The sequence below is a fragment of the Pararge aegeria genome, chromosome 9 (assembly GCF_905163445.1).
Source record: "Pararge aegeria chromosome 9, ilParAegt1.1, whole genome shotgun sequence".
In the NCBI taxonomy this organism is placed as follows: domain Eukaryota; kingdom Metazoa; phylum Arthropoda; class Insecta; order Lepidoptera; family Nymphalidae; genus Pararge; species Pararge aegeria.
Window position 1 is genome coordinate 14,036,315 of NC_053188.1, and position 15,058 is coordinate 14,051,372.

Genomic DNA, 15,058 nt, shown 5'->3' on the forward strand with positions numbered 1-15,058 from the left:
TAAATTCAGACTTAAAACAGTTTTATACGTTCTAGTTTCAAGTACGTATATATGGCATTTCAACGTATTTTTTGTTCTAAACATTACAAAGGCCGGTTGGGAAAAGATAGCTACTAGGACACCAACCATAAAAAGTTTCATTAGCACTCGACTTAGATAAATCATATAAATAACTAACGCATATTTCGCCTTCATATCATAAAAGTAGCCTTAAAAAATGGCAAACCCTAAATAACTGTAGCGACTTAAAAACTCATTTGCAAGCAAATGTGTGTGCATGTGAATGTGTGTAAAGTATTATGTATTTTAATATTCTGACTTTCAATCAGCCTTCGTATTATATACTTATAGTTAAAAAAATACAACCCGAAATAATGGTAACTAGACTCATTTACACTTGAATGTGTATGGATATGAACCGGTGTGTAAAGTATTGTTTATATTAAGGCTTTTTAACTATTACAACGCCTAACCTGATTTTTTTCATTTAATATCATTTGTCCGCTAAGTCATACCCTGTGGTCTGTATACACGCCACTGGTAGCACCATAAACTTTTTGCTCATGCCATGGTAATCTGTGATCCCATTAGATCTTAAATGTACTTAATCACGGCTGATGTTATGGTTGTCATTGCGAAATTTTTTAAGTGTTCTAGTTTCACTGTTCATTAACGTTGAAATAATGAATTAAATCCACTATATGTACCTACTTGATGTAATCATTGTATATATATTATTACGTTCGGTGGTTACTAATGTTTTCGTTTTCATCGATTACTCATACGTTCATACAATCGTTGTACATACACTACGAGCCAATGCGTCGTATGAATGCTAATAATTTAACTCTAATTACCTTTTGTTTCATTTCACGTTATGGGAGGTAAATTGGCTATATAAAAGTTCCAAAAGCTGTTTAAATTTTATTTGAAAAAAAAGAACCTTTGTTTTGTAGTCGCAAGAGTAGGTATGATCAATATAGATTATTATTATAATGAAATTCCTTATTGCACACACAAAAACAAAATACCAAGAGAAACACAATAAGTAGATAAAAAAAAATATTAACAAAACTAAGGCGGTCTTATCGCTAAAGCGATCTCTCCCAGACAACCTTTGGCGAAAAAAGCTTTTTATAAGGAACGGGTTAGATATTCATCCATATTCATACTTCTAAAATAGTTATACTTATGTAACTTAGAAATTCCTGAAATGATTAGAATAATTCTTTCATTATTAAAAATCTTTTTTATCTAAATGTTACATAGGTTATGATTTATTTTAGGCTGAAATAATAGTATTTAGCATTTTTATAGCAAAACGAATGAATTGTTACCACTACGCCTATTTTATGAACCAGTGGTAGAGTCACTAAAAACACACATATTTGACTTGATTGGAAAACTTGTGATTTTTTTAAGCGAAAACACATTGAGTTAATAATCAGTGGTGTGTTAGGATATTAGGTAGGTAGGTACTTATAGAAGTACTAATAGTAAGTACTTAATGAAATACAAACCGCGTGCATCCCGTATGCATGGTGCATGGAATTTCTATATATACTAAATAGTAGGTTTATATCATTTTTGGTGTTTGTATTTAAATTTGAATGAATTTTAAAAATACTACATAAATAAACCAGCCACCACTTTTTGAAATAACCTCATTCTCTTATTACAGCTGAACCCAGAAGTGAACGCTTTCCAACGTAAATTCGTGAACGAAGTGCGTCGTTGCGATGAAATGGAACGCAAACTCCGGTACATCGAAGCTGAAGTTCACAAAGACAAGGTGCCCGTACCACAGGTCAAGGATATGCCTCGTGCGCCCAATCCTCGAGAGATCATCGATTTGGAGGTACCTATTTCTCTTATACATACACATCAGAAAATAATGATGCATCGATAAATCCCACTTCTGACACCTTATTCAATGTAGTCTTAAAATATGCGTTATTTTGTGTAAGAGTATCGAGGCTCAAACACACAATCATCAACCCTTTACCGGCCCTCTACAGGTCACGGGTCTCCTCCCACAACGCGACGGGCCGTTGGTTGTAGTCCTACACGCTGGCCCAGTGCGGAGTCTCCGCACGCCTTTGACAACAATTTTGAGAACTTTTAGGCATGCAGGTTCCCTCATGATGTTTATCTTCACATTGAAGAAAGTGATATTTTAATCGCCTAAATGACATTAAACTGGAAAAAGATAAGAGGTGTGTGCTGGTATTTGATCTCGACCCCTTGAAAGTAAAGCCGAAATCCTAACCACTAGGTTATCACCGCTCCGCAATCAGTTCAAAGTAATAATATCTAATAAAAGTGATACTAACGGACATCATTAAAGGACACCACTGATATTTATAATAATCGACACAAGTTTATGTAAGAACGGGTTACAAGGCTTCCTGTTACGGTATACTTGTAACAGGAAGCCGTCTCGATAGCTATTAGGTAGATATACGCTATTAATTTCTGCTCTGATTACAATCAATAAAAAGGAGTGCATAACTTTTATTAATTACTATTTTCAGGCGCACCTGGAAAAGACCGAAAATGAAATCCTCGAATTGTCGCACAACGCCATCAACTTGAAACAAAACTATTTGGAGTTGACCGAATTGAAACATGTCCTCGAAAAGACCGAAGCTTTCTTCGCTGCCCAAGAAGAAATAGGAATGGACTCCTTGACAAAGTTAGTAGATTTCCGTAGTAATTTATATAAAGCTAGGATATGTGAGCAAATGTAAATGTTAATTTTTCGTTAGCACAATAGGACTAACTATTAAGTTTTTGGATATTCTACTCTACTAAGCTATTTAGAGAAGCCAAAAAATTAAATCTTTCATAATTAATAAATACCCTTCAAAATTTCACAATCATCATCATCATCTACTTTTAATCTATTTTAATTAATATATGAAATTGTATCAGAGTAAAGATAAAAAAAAATACAGGTCTTTCTATTCCCCGACGCAAAAAAGTCGGGTTGATGAAGTCGGCAGTGAGCTATGTTTGATGAAAATCGGTCCAAGATGGCCGCCGCTTCAAAATGGCGGATTATATATTTTTCACAGCGCCCTCAATATGGGTATCAGATGAAAGAAGACTTGATTAGTGTCTAGGGTTTTTAATTTAATTTTATTAAATTACAAAGTTACAATATTGGCTAAAATGATAGTAAAATGTTTTAGGTCGCTGATATCCGATGAGACTGGTCAGCAAGCCGCCACACGAGGTCGTTTGGGCTTCGTGGCTGGCGTGGTACAGCGGGAGCGTGTACCTGCATTCGAACGTATGCTGTGGCGTATTTCACGTGGAAACGTGTTCCTACGCCGCGCCGAGCTTGATAAGCCTCTTGAAGATCCCAACACTGTATGGCTCCAACTTTTTAAACACTTGCTATTTAATATATAACTTATCGTTTTCAAAGTGTTACCGATTGTAGATAGTCAGCTTGGTTAATCGTGTAGAAGTCTCTAGAATATTAGTCCAGTCATATTAGCATAAAAAGGGGTCAATCTCGAAATGTGAGATAATAAGCTGAATTTTCGTATATACTACCATATCTTAATTTTGTCATTCTAGAAGTTGTCTAAAAAGTCTCATGAAATCTGGTGTATGCGTCTTAAGTTATTCAAGGTAAATGGTAAAAAAGCAGTTTTTGGTTATTATCTCGGTTTTTATTGCACATAGTTTAATATTTTTGTTTTAGTGTTACTTGAGTGCTATAGCTTTTCATAATACCGTACTACTATAAAACATAAAATTCCAGGGTAACGAGATCTACAAGACGGTTTTTGTCGCGTTCTTCCAAGGAGAACAACTCAAGTCTCGGATCAAGAAGGTATGCTCCGGATTCCACGCTTCGCTGTACCCGTGCCCACCGTCCAACACTGAGCGGCAGGACATGGTCAAGGGGGTCAGGACTCGTCTTGAAGATCTTAATATGGTATGCTCTAGAATTCAACCATTCAAATCTTTGTTTCACTAACATATGGTCCGGCTTATAAAGGCTGTATGGGGGGTATGCTGATATAAAAATAAACTAGGGATCTAGTACATGATTCTGAGTCACCCAGCGTAAGAATTTTTCATCAGCATTTTCATAAATTTGTCCTATTTTATCACGAAATATGCGCCTTCTTCTTCTTCTTCTCTCTGGGCAGTTTCCGCACGTAAGCGCTTCGCTTGGTGTACGTGAAATTTCCCACTGTTGCTCGCTACTCCAGCCATCCAAGCTCGTTCCAGAATCCCAGCATACCGCCCAGGTTGCTGAGGACTTCTGGGATAGTGGCTGGTGATCCCAGGTAGATCTCGCGTTGCTCTGTCACGCCCGTTTACTCTAGCATCACGTGCGTAGGTGTTTCATCTGCCTCCATGCATGCTCTGCAAAGAGGGCTGTCGGTGACACCTATAATAAAAAGATGTCTGTTTAAGGAGCTATGCCCTGTTATGAGTCCCACCACCTTTCTAAGTTTGCTTCTATCCAGGCGGAGTAGTTTGTTAGTTAGATGTTGGTTTAGGTTAGGGAAAGCTACAAAAAATATGCGCCTATTAAGTGTTAAACAATGGGAACATCACTGGGTATCCTTAACGTAATTGGTAATATTAATAGGTGTTTTTTTTTATAGTATTAATTGACGGACCGAGAAGATGGCTCACCTGATAGTACGTGGAAAACCATCGCCTATAAACAGAGCAACACTTCTGAGGCGTACATGTTAAGCCTCATGCGCCTGTTATAACGCCGGCAACCACGTCCGGCACAGAGCATTGCAACAATGCTGATTAGCGGCAGAAACGTGCCGATAGTTCTTTCTCGGAAGAATTCTGACACAAAAAGCTCTAATACTTTTAAAATCTAAACAGGGATGATAGCTGATCGATTGATTCAGATTACCTCACTATGAAAGTTATATTTCAGATAGATCGTACATAATCATACGTTGTCGATGTTAATTATTCATGCACGAATACCACGCTATCTCGAGTGTTAAGTTTACAAATAAACAAACGTACGTGATGTAACGTTTTTGAGAGAGCCCAATCGAAGTCAATGACTGCAATAATTTAAACATAAGAAGTAAGAATAAACTTACAGTGCAATATACTAGGTTACATAAAATTCATAATTCGTTTAAAGGAAATTGCATACAATTCTACAATAAACTACCCATTGACATTTTTGAGATGTCTCTTAAAAAGTTTCAAGTTTGTATTAAACGTAAGCTTATAGAAAAGTCCTATTATAGTATAAAGGACTACGTAATCGATAAAAAAGCTTGGGTCTGAATTATTGCTCTTACCAGGTTGCTTTTCTAATAATTTTACATTACATTGTAACATGGTGATAACAAAAAAAACACCCGGCTAAGTTTGTTGTGGGCTTCTTCTTAGACCAGGACGCGTTTGGAACCCTCGAAGCTTTAGTTTTATGATTACGAATGTGGTTATCGCCATCATCTCACTACCGTGTAATTCTTATGTACGCATCAAAAATGCCACCTAGGGGCCTATTTGATTAAATATATTTTTGACTTCGACTTTGACCTGGACTTTTGTGTACTTGAAGAAACACTGTCGGTTCTTGTTGGTCAATTAATTTGTGTATGACAAATGTGAGAGGCTTTGATAATGCGTTGGCTGACCATATACAAAGAGTTTTTTGAGTGTATCACAAGTAATCGAGCTACTAAACAGTCGCTCATACTTCAGTCTAAAACACAAGAGAATGATAAAAATTCTAGCACGCAAGTCCCAAATAATGGACAACTCAGCTAAGCTTATTTTTGGGACATGGAGGAAGCAGGAGGAGCAGTGAAATCGGATTAATGCTACGCCATTTTTTTTATATATGTTATTTATTTTAGGTCCTGAACCAAACTCGCGATCACCGACAGCGTGTACTTGTCAGTGTGGCCAAGGAGTTGGCAAGTTGGTCAATAATGGTTCGCAAGATGAAGGCAATCTACCATACTCTGAACTTGTTCAACATGGATGTCACTAAGAAATGCTTGATTGGCGAATGCTGGGTGCCAACCGCTGACTTGCCGAATGTGCAGAAAGCCTTGGCTGATGGATCTGTAAGTTTGATATTTTGATCTTATGTTTGCCTGTTATATAATTAAACATTACCCGTACTGTCCGTCCGTGGTGACGGCAGATCAGAATTACTATCCCTTCGCTTCCCGCGGTTTTACGAGGCGACTCAGGGGATGTAACAGAACGGGAAGCAGCGTCGCCTGTGCTACTTCTACTACTGCAAAAACCACCCCGTTGGGAGAGGCCTTTAGTCCAACAGTAGACTTTTTCTCCTGTATAAGTTAGCCCTTGACTGCAACCTCACCTGGCGGAAAGTGACGATGCAGTCTAAGATGGTCGGGGGCTAACCTGTTAAGGAGTATTGTAGTCATACCCCGAACCGGTTTCTACGCGACATCGCACCAAACACAGCAAAACACCAAATTGCTTAGCGGCACCTCTATGTCGGTAGGGTGATAACAAGTCTTCGACCAGACCAGACCAAATTCAGAAATTATAAATTCCCAAATTGCCCCTGTCGGGAATCGAACCCCGGACCTCCTACTTAATTTCCCAGCGCTCATCGTTGCGTCAGGGAGTTCGTCCAAACTATTATATATTACTATTGATTTATTGATGTATTCCTTGAACGTTACGTGTCGAATCGAATAGAAACAAAATTTACCACTTAAAATCTACAACACTAGAGGAATATAAAATTTATTGTCACCTTTTTTTATCTACTAGCATGATAGTTATGTCCACAGAATTAAGAACATACAGAAACCGTGAACACGACTTATATTGAAGCATCAAAAACCAATCCACTTTAGAATGGTTTCTCGAACAAACGGTTCGTCTCTTCATACCATTTAGCAGTTGACAGTAATCATTTTACCTCAAATATTCAAAGCGTTCAATTTGTGATGTGATGTGCTAGCAACATTACGCGGGTGTAAAGTGAGACGTTTCCGAAGATTTGCGGGGCGTTGTTAATTTTTTTGGACACAATGCACTGCATACAATAATGCTGAATGAGGATTCTGTATATTCTTAATTCAATGGTTATATCATTGGTATATTTCAGAACGCTTGTGGAAGTTCAATCCCGTCTTTCTTAAACTGCATCGAGTCTGACGAGGTTCCGCCAACATTCAACCGTACGAACCGCTTTACGCGTGGATTCCAGAACCTTATTGACGCTTACGGTGTCGCCTCTTACAGGGAATGCAATCCTGGTAAGAAGATTTTTATGAGCAGCATCGAAGCTAACAAGTTTTTGCAATTTTTTGTACAGAAGCAAATGATAATTTTAATAACTTAGAAAAGTTAGAGGTAAAAGCAGGATAATCTGAATTACATTATACAGATTCTCCTGCTTTTCGCGAAATATAGCAAATTTAGCTTAATATTTAAAATATAATATCACGGAACTCCGCAAGTAAAGCCTGCTTCTATCCAATCTCTTTCAGCACTCTACACTATAATAACATTCCCGTTCCTCTTCGCCGTGATGTTTGGAGACTTGGGCCACGGCTTGATTATGGCAATGTTCGGCGCCTGGATGGTCATCAAGGAAGTATCCCTCTCGGCGAAGAAAACGAGCAACGAAATCTGGAACATATTTTTCGCCGGTCGCTATATCATCTTACTCATGGGCCTTTTCTCAATGTACACTGGTCTCGTTTACAACGATATATTCTCTAAATCGATGAACATTTTTGGATCATCATGGTATGTTCCATACAATGAAAGTACACTTGAGCACAATAAAGCACTTTCTATGAATCCTACAGAATCATATATTGATACGCCGTATTTCATTGGTATTGATCCTATATGGCAGGTAATTATATTTCATTTTTACATCTAAAGTCTAGTTATTCTCACTTTTCCTTTATAAGCAAGCTTGTTACGATAGTAACATATTGATTCTCTTATCTTATTATACCATCGATCTTTTTGCTACTTTTAAATGTAAAGTTAATTTTCAAATTGTTTAAAAACACTAAAAACCTTTATAAATGTATATTCTCTTTTTTTTACTATATTTTTTTATTTGTGCATTTTTTGTTTATGTATTCGTATGTAGTTTTTTGAATGTAGGTTTATAATAATTTTACACCATTTGTTTGTTCTCGCTCATGTTTTCTAATCCTAAGGTTGCCAAGCAGAGATCGCTAGTAAGCGATAAGGTTGCCTTTTGTATTCTATTCCAATCTTTGTGTTTCTCTCTATTCTTCCTATATGTCCTTATTCTTTTTTTGTCTACAAATAAAGAATATAATTAATAAATAAATAAAATCACACTTACATAAACAAAATCTCTTTCTATTTTTTGTTTTTATTTATTTTATCGCATTTGTTTTTTTTATATGTTTAATATACTTTACACTAAAAAGTAATGAAGAGATTGGTTACATTATAAGACAAATTTGAAAACAGTGTGTGTACTTCATTACAGCATCTAAATTTTAATCCTAATGAATAATACATTTTTTTTAGACTGCCGAAAACAAAATTATTTTCTTGAACTCTTACAAAATGAAACTGTCCATCATTTTTGGTGTCGTCCATATGATCTTTGGGGTCTGCATGAGTGTCGTCAATTACAAGTAAGTGTCTACTGTACAGCTTTGAGAAATTTTCAACTGCAAATAAATAAATCCAGAGCACAACACAATACTTTTGTTAAAACTTTGTTTGTTAGTTAAATTAAATTATATGAAAAAAGAAATAATACCTGTTTAAACTGTTACAGCTTCTTCAAGCGCCGCTACTCCATCTTTCTGGAGTTTCTCCCACAAGTGGTGTTCCTGTGTCTCCTTTTCTTGTACATGGTCTTCATGATGTTTTTCAAATGGGTTGCATACAGCACATTGTCTGAGGGTAAGTTGAATAAAACGTTTACGATTTCTGCCACCTTCGAGACTACATTAATTTAGTATAATTCTTAACTTAAAACTTAGCAAAAACGACAACGAGAAATATGTTAGTGTATGTATCTGTCTATGTAATTCCCGAACGGATGAAGCGATTTTGATTTCGAAACTTGAATAAATCGGTAGCGTCACTAGCTGTTTGATAAAAATTGGTTAGCATATTTTTTCACTACTTCCTCAAATGAATATGGTTTCAAATTAAAGAGCTTGGCTAGTAATCTAATACTATATTAGTATAGTATTTGTCGGCCGAGTGGCGCAGTGAGCATCAACCCTGCTTTCTGAGTCCAAGGTCGTGGGTACGATTCCCACAACTGAAAAATGTTTGTGTGATGAACATGACGGTTTTTCAGTGTCAGGGTGTTTATCTGTATATTATAAGTATTTATGTGTATTATACTCATACAAAAAAAAAATTCATCAGCTATCTTAGTATCCATAACTCTAGCTACGCTTACTTTGGGGCTAGATGGCGATTTGTGTATTGTCGTAGTATATTTATTTATTATTTTTATTAATAATACTATACACTAATTTCAAACATAACCTGAGAATGACAATCCACAGATGAAGCCTACACTCAAGGCTGCGCGCCATCCGTCCTGATTCTATTCATCAACATGATGCTGTTCTCAAGAACGGCTCCGGAAGCGGGCTGCAAGGAGTTCATGTTTGAAGGGCAAGGGACCATTCAACGGGTGTTTGTGCTCGTTGCGCTCTGCTGTATACCTGTCATGTTATTGGGCAAGCCTTTATACCTCCTGTCTACAAAGAAGAAGCATGTTAAGGTAGGCGCAGTGTTCCAGATTCATTCCTGTTGTCACTAAACCTAAGAAATACTTAAATCGGTTGCCTTGTGATTTTGAGAAATTAAACTTCTTATGTCCGTTGTTGTGTTTGTATCTATTAAATAGATACACATACATTGTCTCAGTCATAGGGGATAGCTGTCAATCGAGTAGTCTTGTGAAGTTGTGACGCACAAGGTACGGATGTGACGTGCGAATGTACTCGAGACTGTTTAGTAGTGAGTCAATGAATAGTAAGTTCTACCGGCCTTGTACCGGCCAATAAATCAGTTAGACAAGGCCATGCCTTAATTTGTAATGCCTCATCTAATGATATTCCTAGGCATACATCACCCTATCACCTAAGAGTTTGTGAAACATTTTTATTCTATAGACATCGCCTAAATCGACGTTATGCGCCATCTAAACCTACGACACCGATCCGGCGGTACATAATGTTTAGGTTGTTTAGAGAACTTGTAAACTGACGCTTGACAGGTTAAAAAATAAATAATATATAAATTCGGTTTATTTTTAATGACCTTAAATCAATACGAAAACTGACATTAGACAAGGTTTAGGTTATATGCATTGCCTAGTGAACATCTATTAGCGAAAGGTAAATGTATGCCTAAGAATCCTCATTGATTAGGCGTTACTTACTTAGGCGTTCCCTTGTTCGTGATAAGTGAAAACGGGCATCAGTTTTCTTAAAATTATCTAATAATACTCTGACCAATTTTTCCTTAATTTAATTTTACTGGACAAAAATTGAGAGCTTGCGTTAGAAACAAAAGTTGTCTCCAGTAGGGTTAGCATGCATATCAAGAGATGAGATATCAACCAATTATCTCTTCTAAATCTATAGAATAAATACGAGTACCGGGTAGAGATACTTATCGTGATGTGCATGCTAGCCCAACAGGGCCTTACTATCATCGCTTTAGACATTGTTGAATTCAATAACTTTGACTTCCCAAACTTTGGACTATAATGCTGAAACAAATCAAAACCGTCAATCGTCAACAATGTCACAATAATACTGCTTCAAGCGATGGTAGTAATGCCCGTATTACTAGCATGGGCAGGAGCCACTTTTTTCCCCGGGGAAAAGATAAAATTTTATCTTCTCCCGCAGCTTTATTAACTCTCCGAGAATCGGCGCACAAGTGATACCACATAATGTGTGTATAATAATAGACTGGGGTAAACTTCTCCTCATCGTGATGTGCATGCTAGCCCAACAGGGCCTTACTATCATCGCTTTAGACATTGTTGAATTCAAGGTTGTTTAGAGAACTTGTAAACTGACGCTTGACAGGTTAAAAAATAAATAATATATAAATTCGGTTTATTTTTAATGACCTTAAATCAATACGAAAACTGACATTAGACAAGGTTTAGGTTATATGCATTGCCTAGTGAACATCTATTAGCGAAAGGTAAATGTATGCCTAAGAATCCTCATTGATTAGGCGTTACTTACTTAGGCGTTCCCTTGTTCGTGATAAGTGAAAACGGGCATCAGTTTTCTTAAAATTATCTAATAATACTCTGACCAATTTTTCCTTAATTTAATTTTACTGGACAAAAATTGAGAGCTTGCGTTAGAAACAAAAGTTGTCTCCAGTAGGGTTAGCATGCATATCAAGAGATGAGATATCAACCAATTATCTCTTCTAAATCTATAGAATAAATACGAGTACCGGGTAGAGATACTTATCGTGATGTGCATGCTAGCCCAACAGGGCCTTACTATCATCGCTTTAGACATTGTTGAATTCAATAACTTTGACTTCCCAAACTTTGGACTATAATGCTGAAACAAATCAAAACCGTCAATCGTCAACAATGTCACAATAATACTGCTTCAAGCGATGGTAGTAATGCCCGTATTACTAGCATGGGCAGGAGCCACTTTTTTCCCCGGGGAAAAGATAAAATTTTATCTTCTCCCGCAGCTTTATTAACTCTCCGAGAATCGGCGCACAAGTGATACCACATAATGTGTGTATAATAATAGACTGGGGTAAACTTAGTTATCGTGATGTGCATGCTAGCCCAACAGGGCCTTACTATCATCGCTTTAGACATTGTTGAATTCAATAACTTTGACTTCCCAAACTTTGGACTATAATGCTGAAACAAATCAAAACCGTCAATCGTCAACAATGTCACAATAATACTGCTTCAAGCGATGGTAGTAATGCCCGTATTACTAGCATGGGCAGGAGCCACTTTTTTCCCCGGGGAAAAGATAAAATTTTATCTTCTCCCGCAGCTTTATTAACTCTCCGAGAATCGGCGCACAAGTGATACCACATAATGTGTGTATAATAATAGACTGGGGTAAACTTCTCCTCTTACTTATTACCGTGTTTTGGAAGGTGGACACGTTAATTCTATCCCTTGTCAGGGCATATACTCTGAGATAATTTTTTTGTCTCCTGGCTATGCTGCTCTCAATAGCGCCCGTAAATATATTTTCTGTATTAAAAATATCCCCGACATTCATAATTTTAGCCTGAGCAATCTAACGGTAACGTGAACCAGGGTATTGAACTGCAAGAACAAACTGACATCGGAGAAGTGCAGCCAAAGCCCCAGCCACAGTCGTCCGGCGGACATGACCACGACGACGAGCCGTTCAGCGAAATCATGATTCACCAAGGCATCCACACGATAGAATACGTGCTGAGTACCATCTCTCATACAGCCTCCTACCTTCGACTGTGGGCTTTATCTCTTGCTCATGCAGGTAAATATATATGTATTTCCTATATATTTTTTTACGAATTAGCCGTTGACTATATCTCTCCTGCTATAACTGATGATGCAGTCCAAAATGGTTACGGACCTCGTAGGGATATGGCAGTTATATTAAACCCTATTAGGAACGCTTAGCGGCACGTCTTTTGCGCTAAGGTTGTAACTAGCCTCGGCCGAAACTTCCCACCAGACAGTTACGGCCAAGCCTCTCAACAGGCAAAAGATATATTTCTGGCTAGGCATCCATATATATATATATATATCAATAATTTTTTGGCGACATAATTTTAGTAGTAGTATCGAAAATTAATCAAAAACAGTATATTTCTGATAGCATTACTGTTGAGCCGCTGATTTATTAAACACTTGGCATTCAGGGTAGACCCTATTTCTCCCGATATATCGCAATTGATATCAATACATATTTAAAAAATGACGATGATATATTTTTTGTTCCGTCCTGCATACCTATTTTTTGTCAAAAGCCTACTACTGTATGCAAGGCATTCTATACATTAAGAAAATGTTACAAACAATTAATTCGGCACGCTAAAATTATAAGATCCAGTTACCAGTTACCAGAATTTATATTTCAGGACATAAACTTTAAAATAGATTGCAACAAAGTAAGAAAATAAACAATAGAATAAGTAAAAAGTCTTCTCGTCTTCATCATCATATCAATCCAATTCCGGCCCACCACGGCCGAATGGCTCAAAGGGCAGCGACCCTGCTTTCTGATTCCAAGGCCATGGGTTCGACTCCCACAACTGGAAAATGTTTGTGTGATGAACATCTGCGTCTAGGTGTTTATATTATTTTTATAAGTATTTATGTATAATATTCATAAAAATATTCATCAGTCATCTTAGTACACATAACACAAGCCACGCTTACTTTGGGGCTAGATGTAGATATGTGTGTATTGTCGTAGTATATAAAAAAAAAAACTACAGGGCACGGGTCTCTTCCCACAATGGGAAGGGGTTGAGGCCTTAGTCCACCACGCTAGCCCAGTGCGGATTGATGAACTCCACGCACCTTTGCGAAAATTATTGATAACTCTTAGGAATGCAGGTTTCACGATGTTTTTGTTCACCGTTGAAGCAAGTGATATTTTAATTACTTAAAACGCATGTAACTTAGAAAAGTGAGAGTGGCGTGCTGGGATTCGAACTCTGCCCCCTCGAGCTCTCGGCTATTACCGATTCTCGGGCTATAAAAGGTAATTTTTTTTTTTGTTCTATCTGGACCTTTCAAGGTTAAATATCTACTCTCTTCGTTCACAGAATTATCAGAAGTACTATGGAACATGGTGCTAACTTTCGGTCTGAAGGACCACAACTACGTGGGTGCTGTCAAACTGTACGTAGCATTCTTCTTCTGGGCGTTCTTCACGCTCGCCATCCTCGTCATGATGGAGGGTCTGTCTGCATTCTTGCACACATTGCGTTTGCATTGGTAAGTACACTTAATTACACAAAGCTTTTACCTCATGGAGTCCAATTAATATTTTTATAGGGTAAAACTTCTCATTCTAAATGAATTTAACTTATCTAATGCAAATTAAAATAGTAATTTTGTTAACTCACTCAAGCGAAGAGCGATGTCTCCAAGGGATCGTTCTATGATGCACCCGGCAATGAATTAATTTATCGCCAAAGAGGTTGGTCGTTGCAAATCAGCCTAAGTTTTCTTTCACGCTCCTTAACTTTATAATAAAAACTCTATTGTATTATCTCATTATATATCTTTTATCGTTTAAAGACATCATAGCAGAGGCATATCTGCGATGCTTATAATGTGAGGAAATTCTTATTACCGTACTCATTGAGAGTACAGGCGCGTCAGCAAAACAGCGCTGGAATTCCGCAAGAGACGCGGGCGGGGGTATTTTTACTGCACTACACCTATTCGTTGGCCCGTCAGGCAGCCGAGTTGGTCTGGTTGTTAGAATGTTTATTACGGATCACGATGTCCTGAGTTCGAATCCCGGGTCAGGGTGAAAATATTTAGGTATTGTGCCTTTCTTTTAAACGAGGAAATTGGGGGTTTTAACCCCGTACCGCGGAGAGCACGTTAAGCCGTCGGTCTCGATTATTTCATTAACTTGGGAAGATTAAAGTCTACCAACCTCACTGGAGCAGCGTGGTGGGTCTATGCTCTAAAATCGACTCTCCGATAAGAGAGAGGAGGCCTGTGCCCAGTGGATAGTAGGCTTCGGATGATGATACTCATGACTAATATGAGTGAGTTATTTATAACTAAATTCGTGATACGAGATAATTCATGATTGTTTTTATGTCCTTTCAGGGTGGAATTCATGAGTAAATTCTACGCAGGTCTGGGTTACATATTCCAGCCATTCTGCTTCAAGACTATCCTCGAACAAGAGGATGAGGAATAAATTAATAATTATAATTTATAAACAAATCTTATGTAGATTGCAACAGTATTGGCATATAATTTGTATGCAAATAGGTGCAAAGGTCACAATGCATAGTTGTTAAAATAAAATATATTTGTGCATGTTTT

At 37.4% G+C, this 15,058-nt stretch overlaps 1 protein-coding gene across 2 annotated transcripts in view; it reads left to right on the plus strand.

Moving 5' to 3' along the window:
- Nucleotides 1–15,056, plus strand: part of LOC120626578 (V-type proton ATPase 116 kDa subunit a1) — a 40,568-nt gene extending 25,512 nt beyond the window's left edge. The window contains exons 3-15 of one of the 2 annotated variants that reach the window (XM_039894129.1): nucleotides 1,682–1,858; nucleotides 2,535–2,695; nucleotides 3,195–3,375; nucleotides 3,776–3,952; nucleotides 5,874–6,086; nucleotides 7,112–7,262; nucleotides 7,497–7,870; nucleotides 8,530–8,639; nucleotides 8,786–8,913; nucleotides 9,534–9,754; nucleotides 12,278–12,512; nucleotides 13,813–13,984; nucleotides 14,837–15,056. In XM_039894129.1, the coding sequence (XP_039750063.1) occupies nucleotides 1,682–1,858; nucleotides 2,535–2,695; nucleotides 3,195–3,375; nucleotides 3,776–3,952; nucleotides 5,874–6,086; nucleotides 7,112–7,262; nucleotides 7,497–7,870; nucleotides 8,530–8,639; nucleotides 8,786–8,913; nucleotides 9,534–9,754; nucleotides 12,278–12,512; nucleotides 13,813–13,984; nucleotides 14,837–14,930 (2,394 nt within the window). In that variant the 3' untranslated portion in view covers nucleotides 14,931–15,056. The remainder of the gene's footprint in view (nucleotides 1–1,681; nucleotides 1,859–2,534; nucleotides 2,696–3,194; nucleotides 3,376–3,775; nucleotides 3,953–5,873; nucleotides 6,087–7,111; nucleotides 7,263–7,496; nucleotides 7,871–8,529; nucleotides 8,640–8,785; nucleotides 8,914–9,533; nucleotides 9,755–12,277; nucleotides 12,513–13,812; nucleotides 13,985–14,836) is intronic. The other variant, XM_039894131.1, reaches the window with a different exon arrangement.
- The last annotated feature ends 2 nt before the right edge of the window (nucleotides 15,057–15,058 follow it).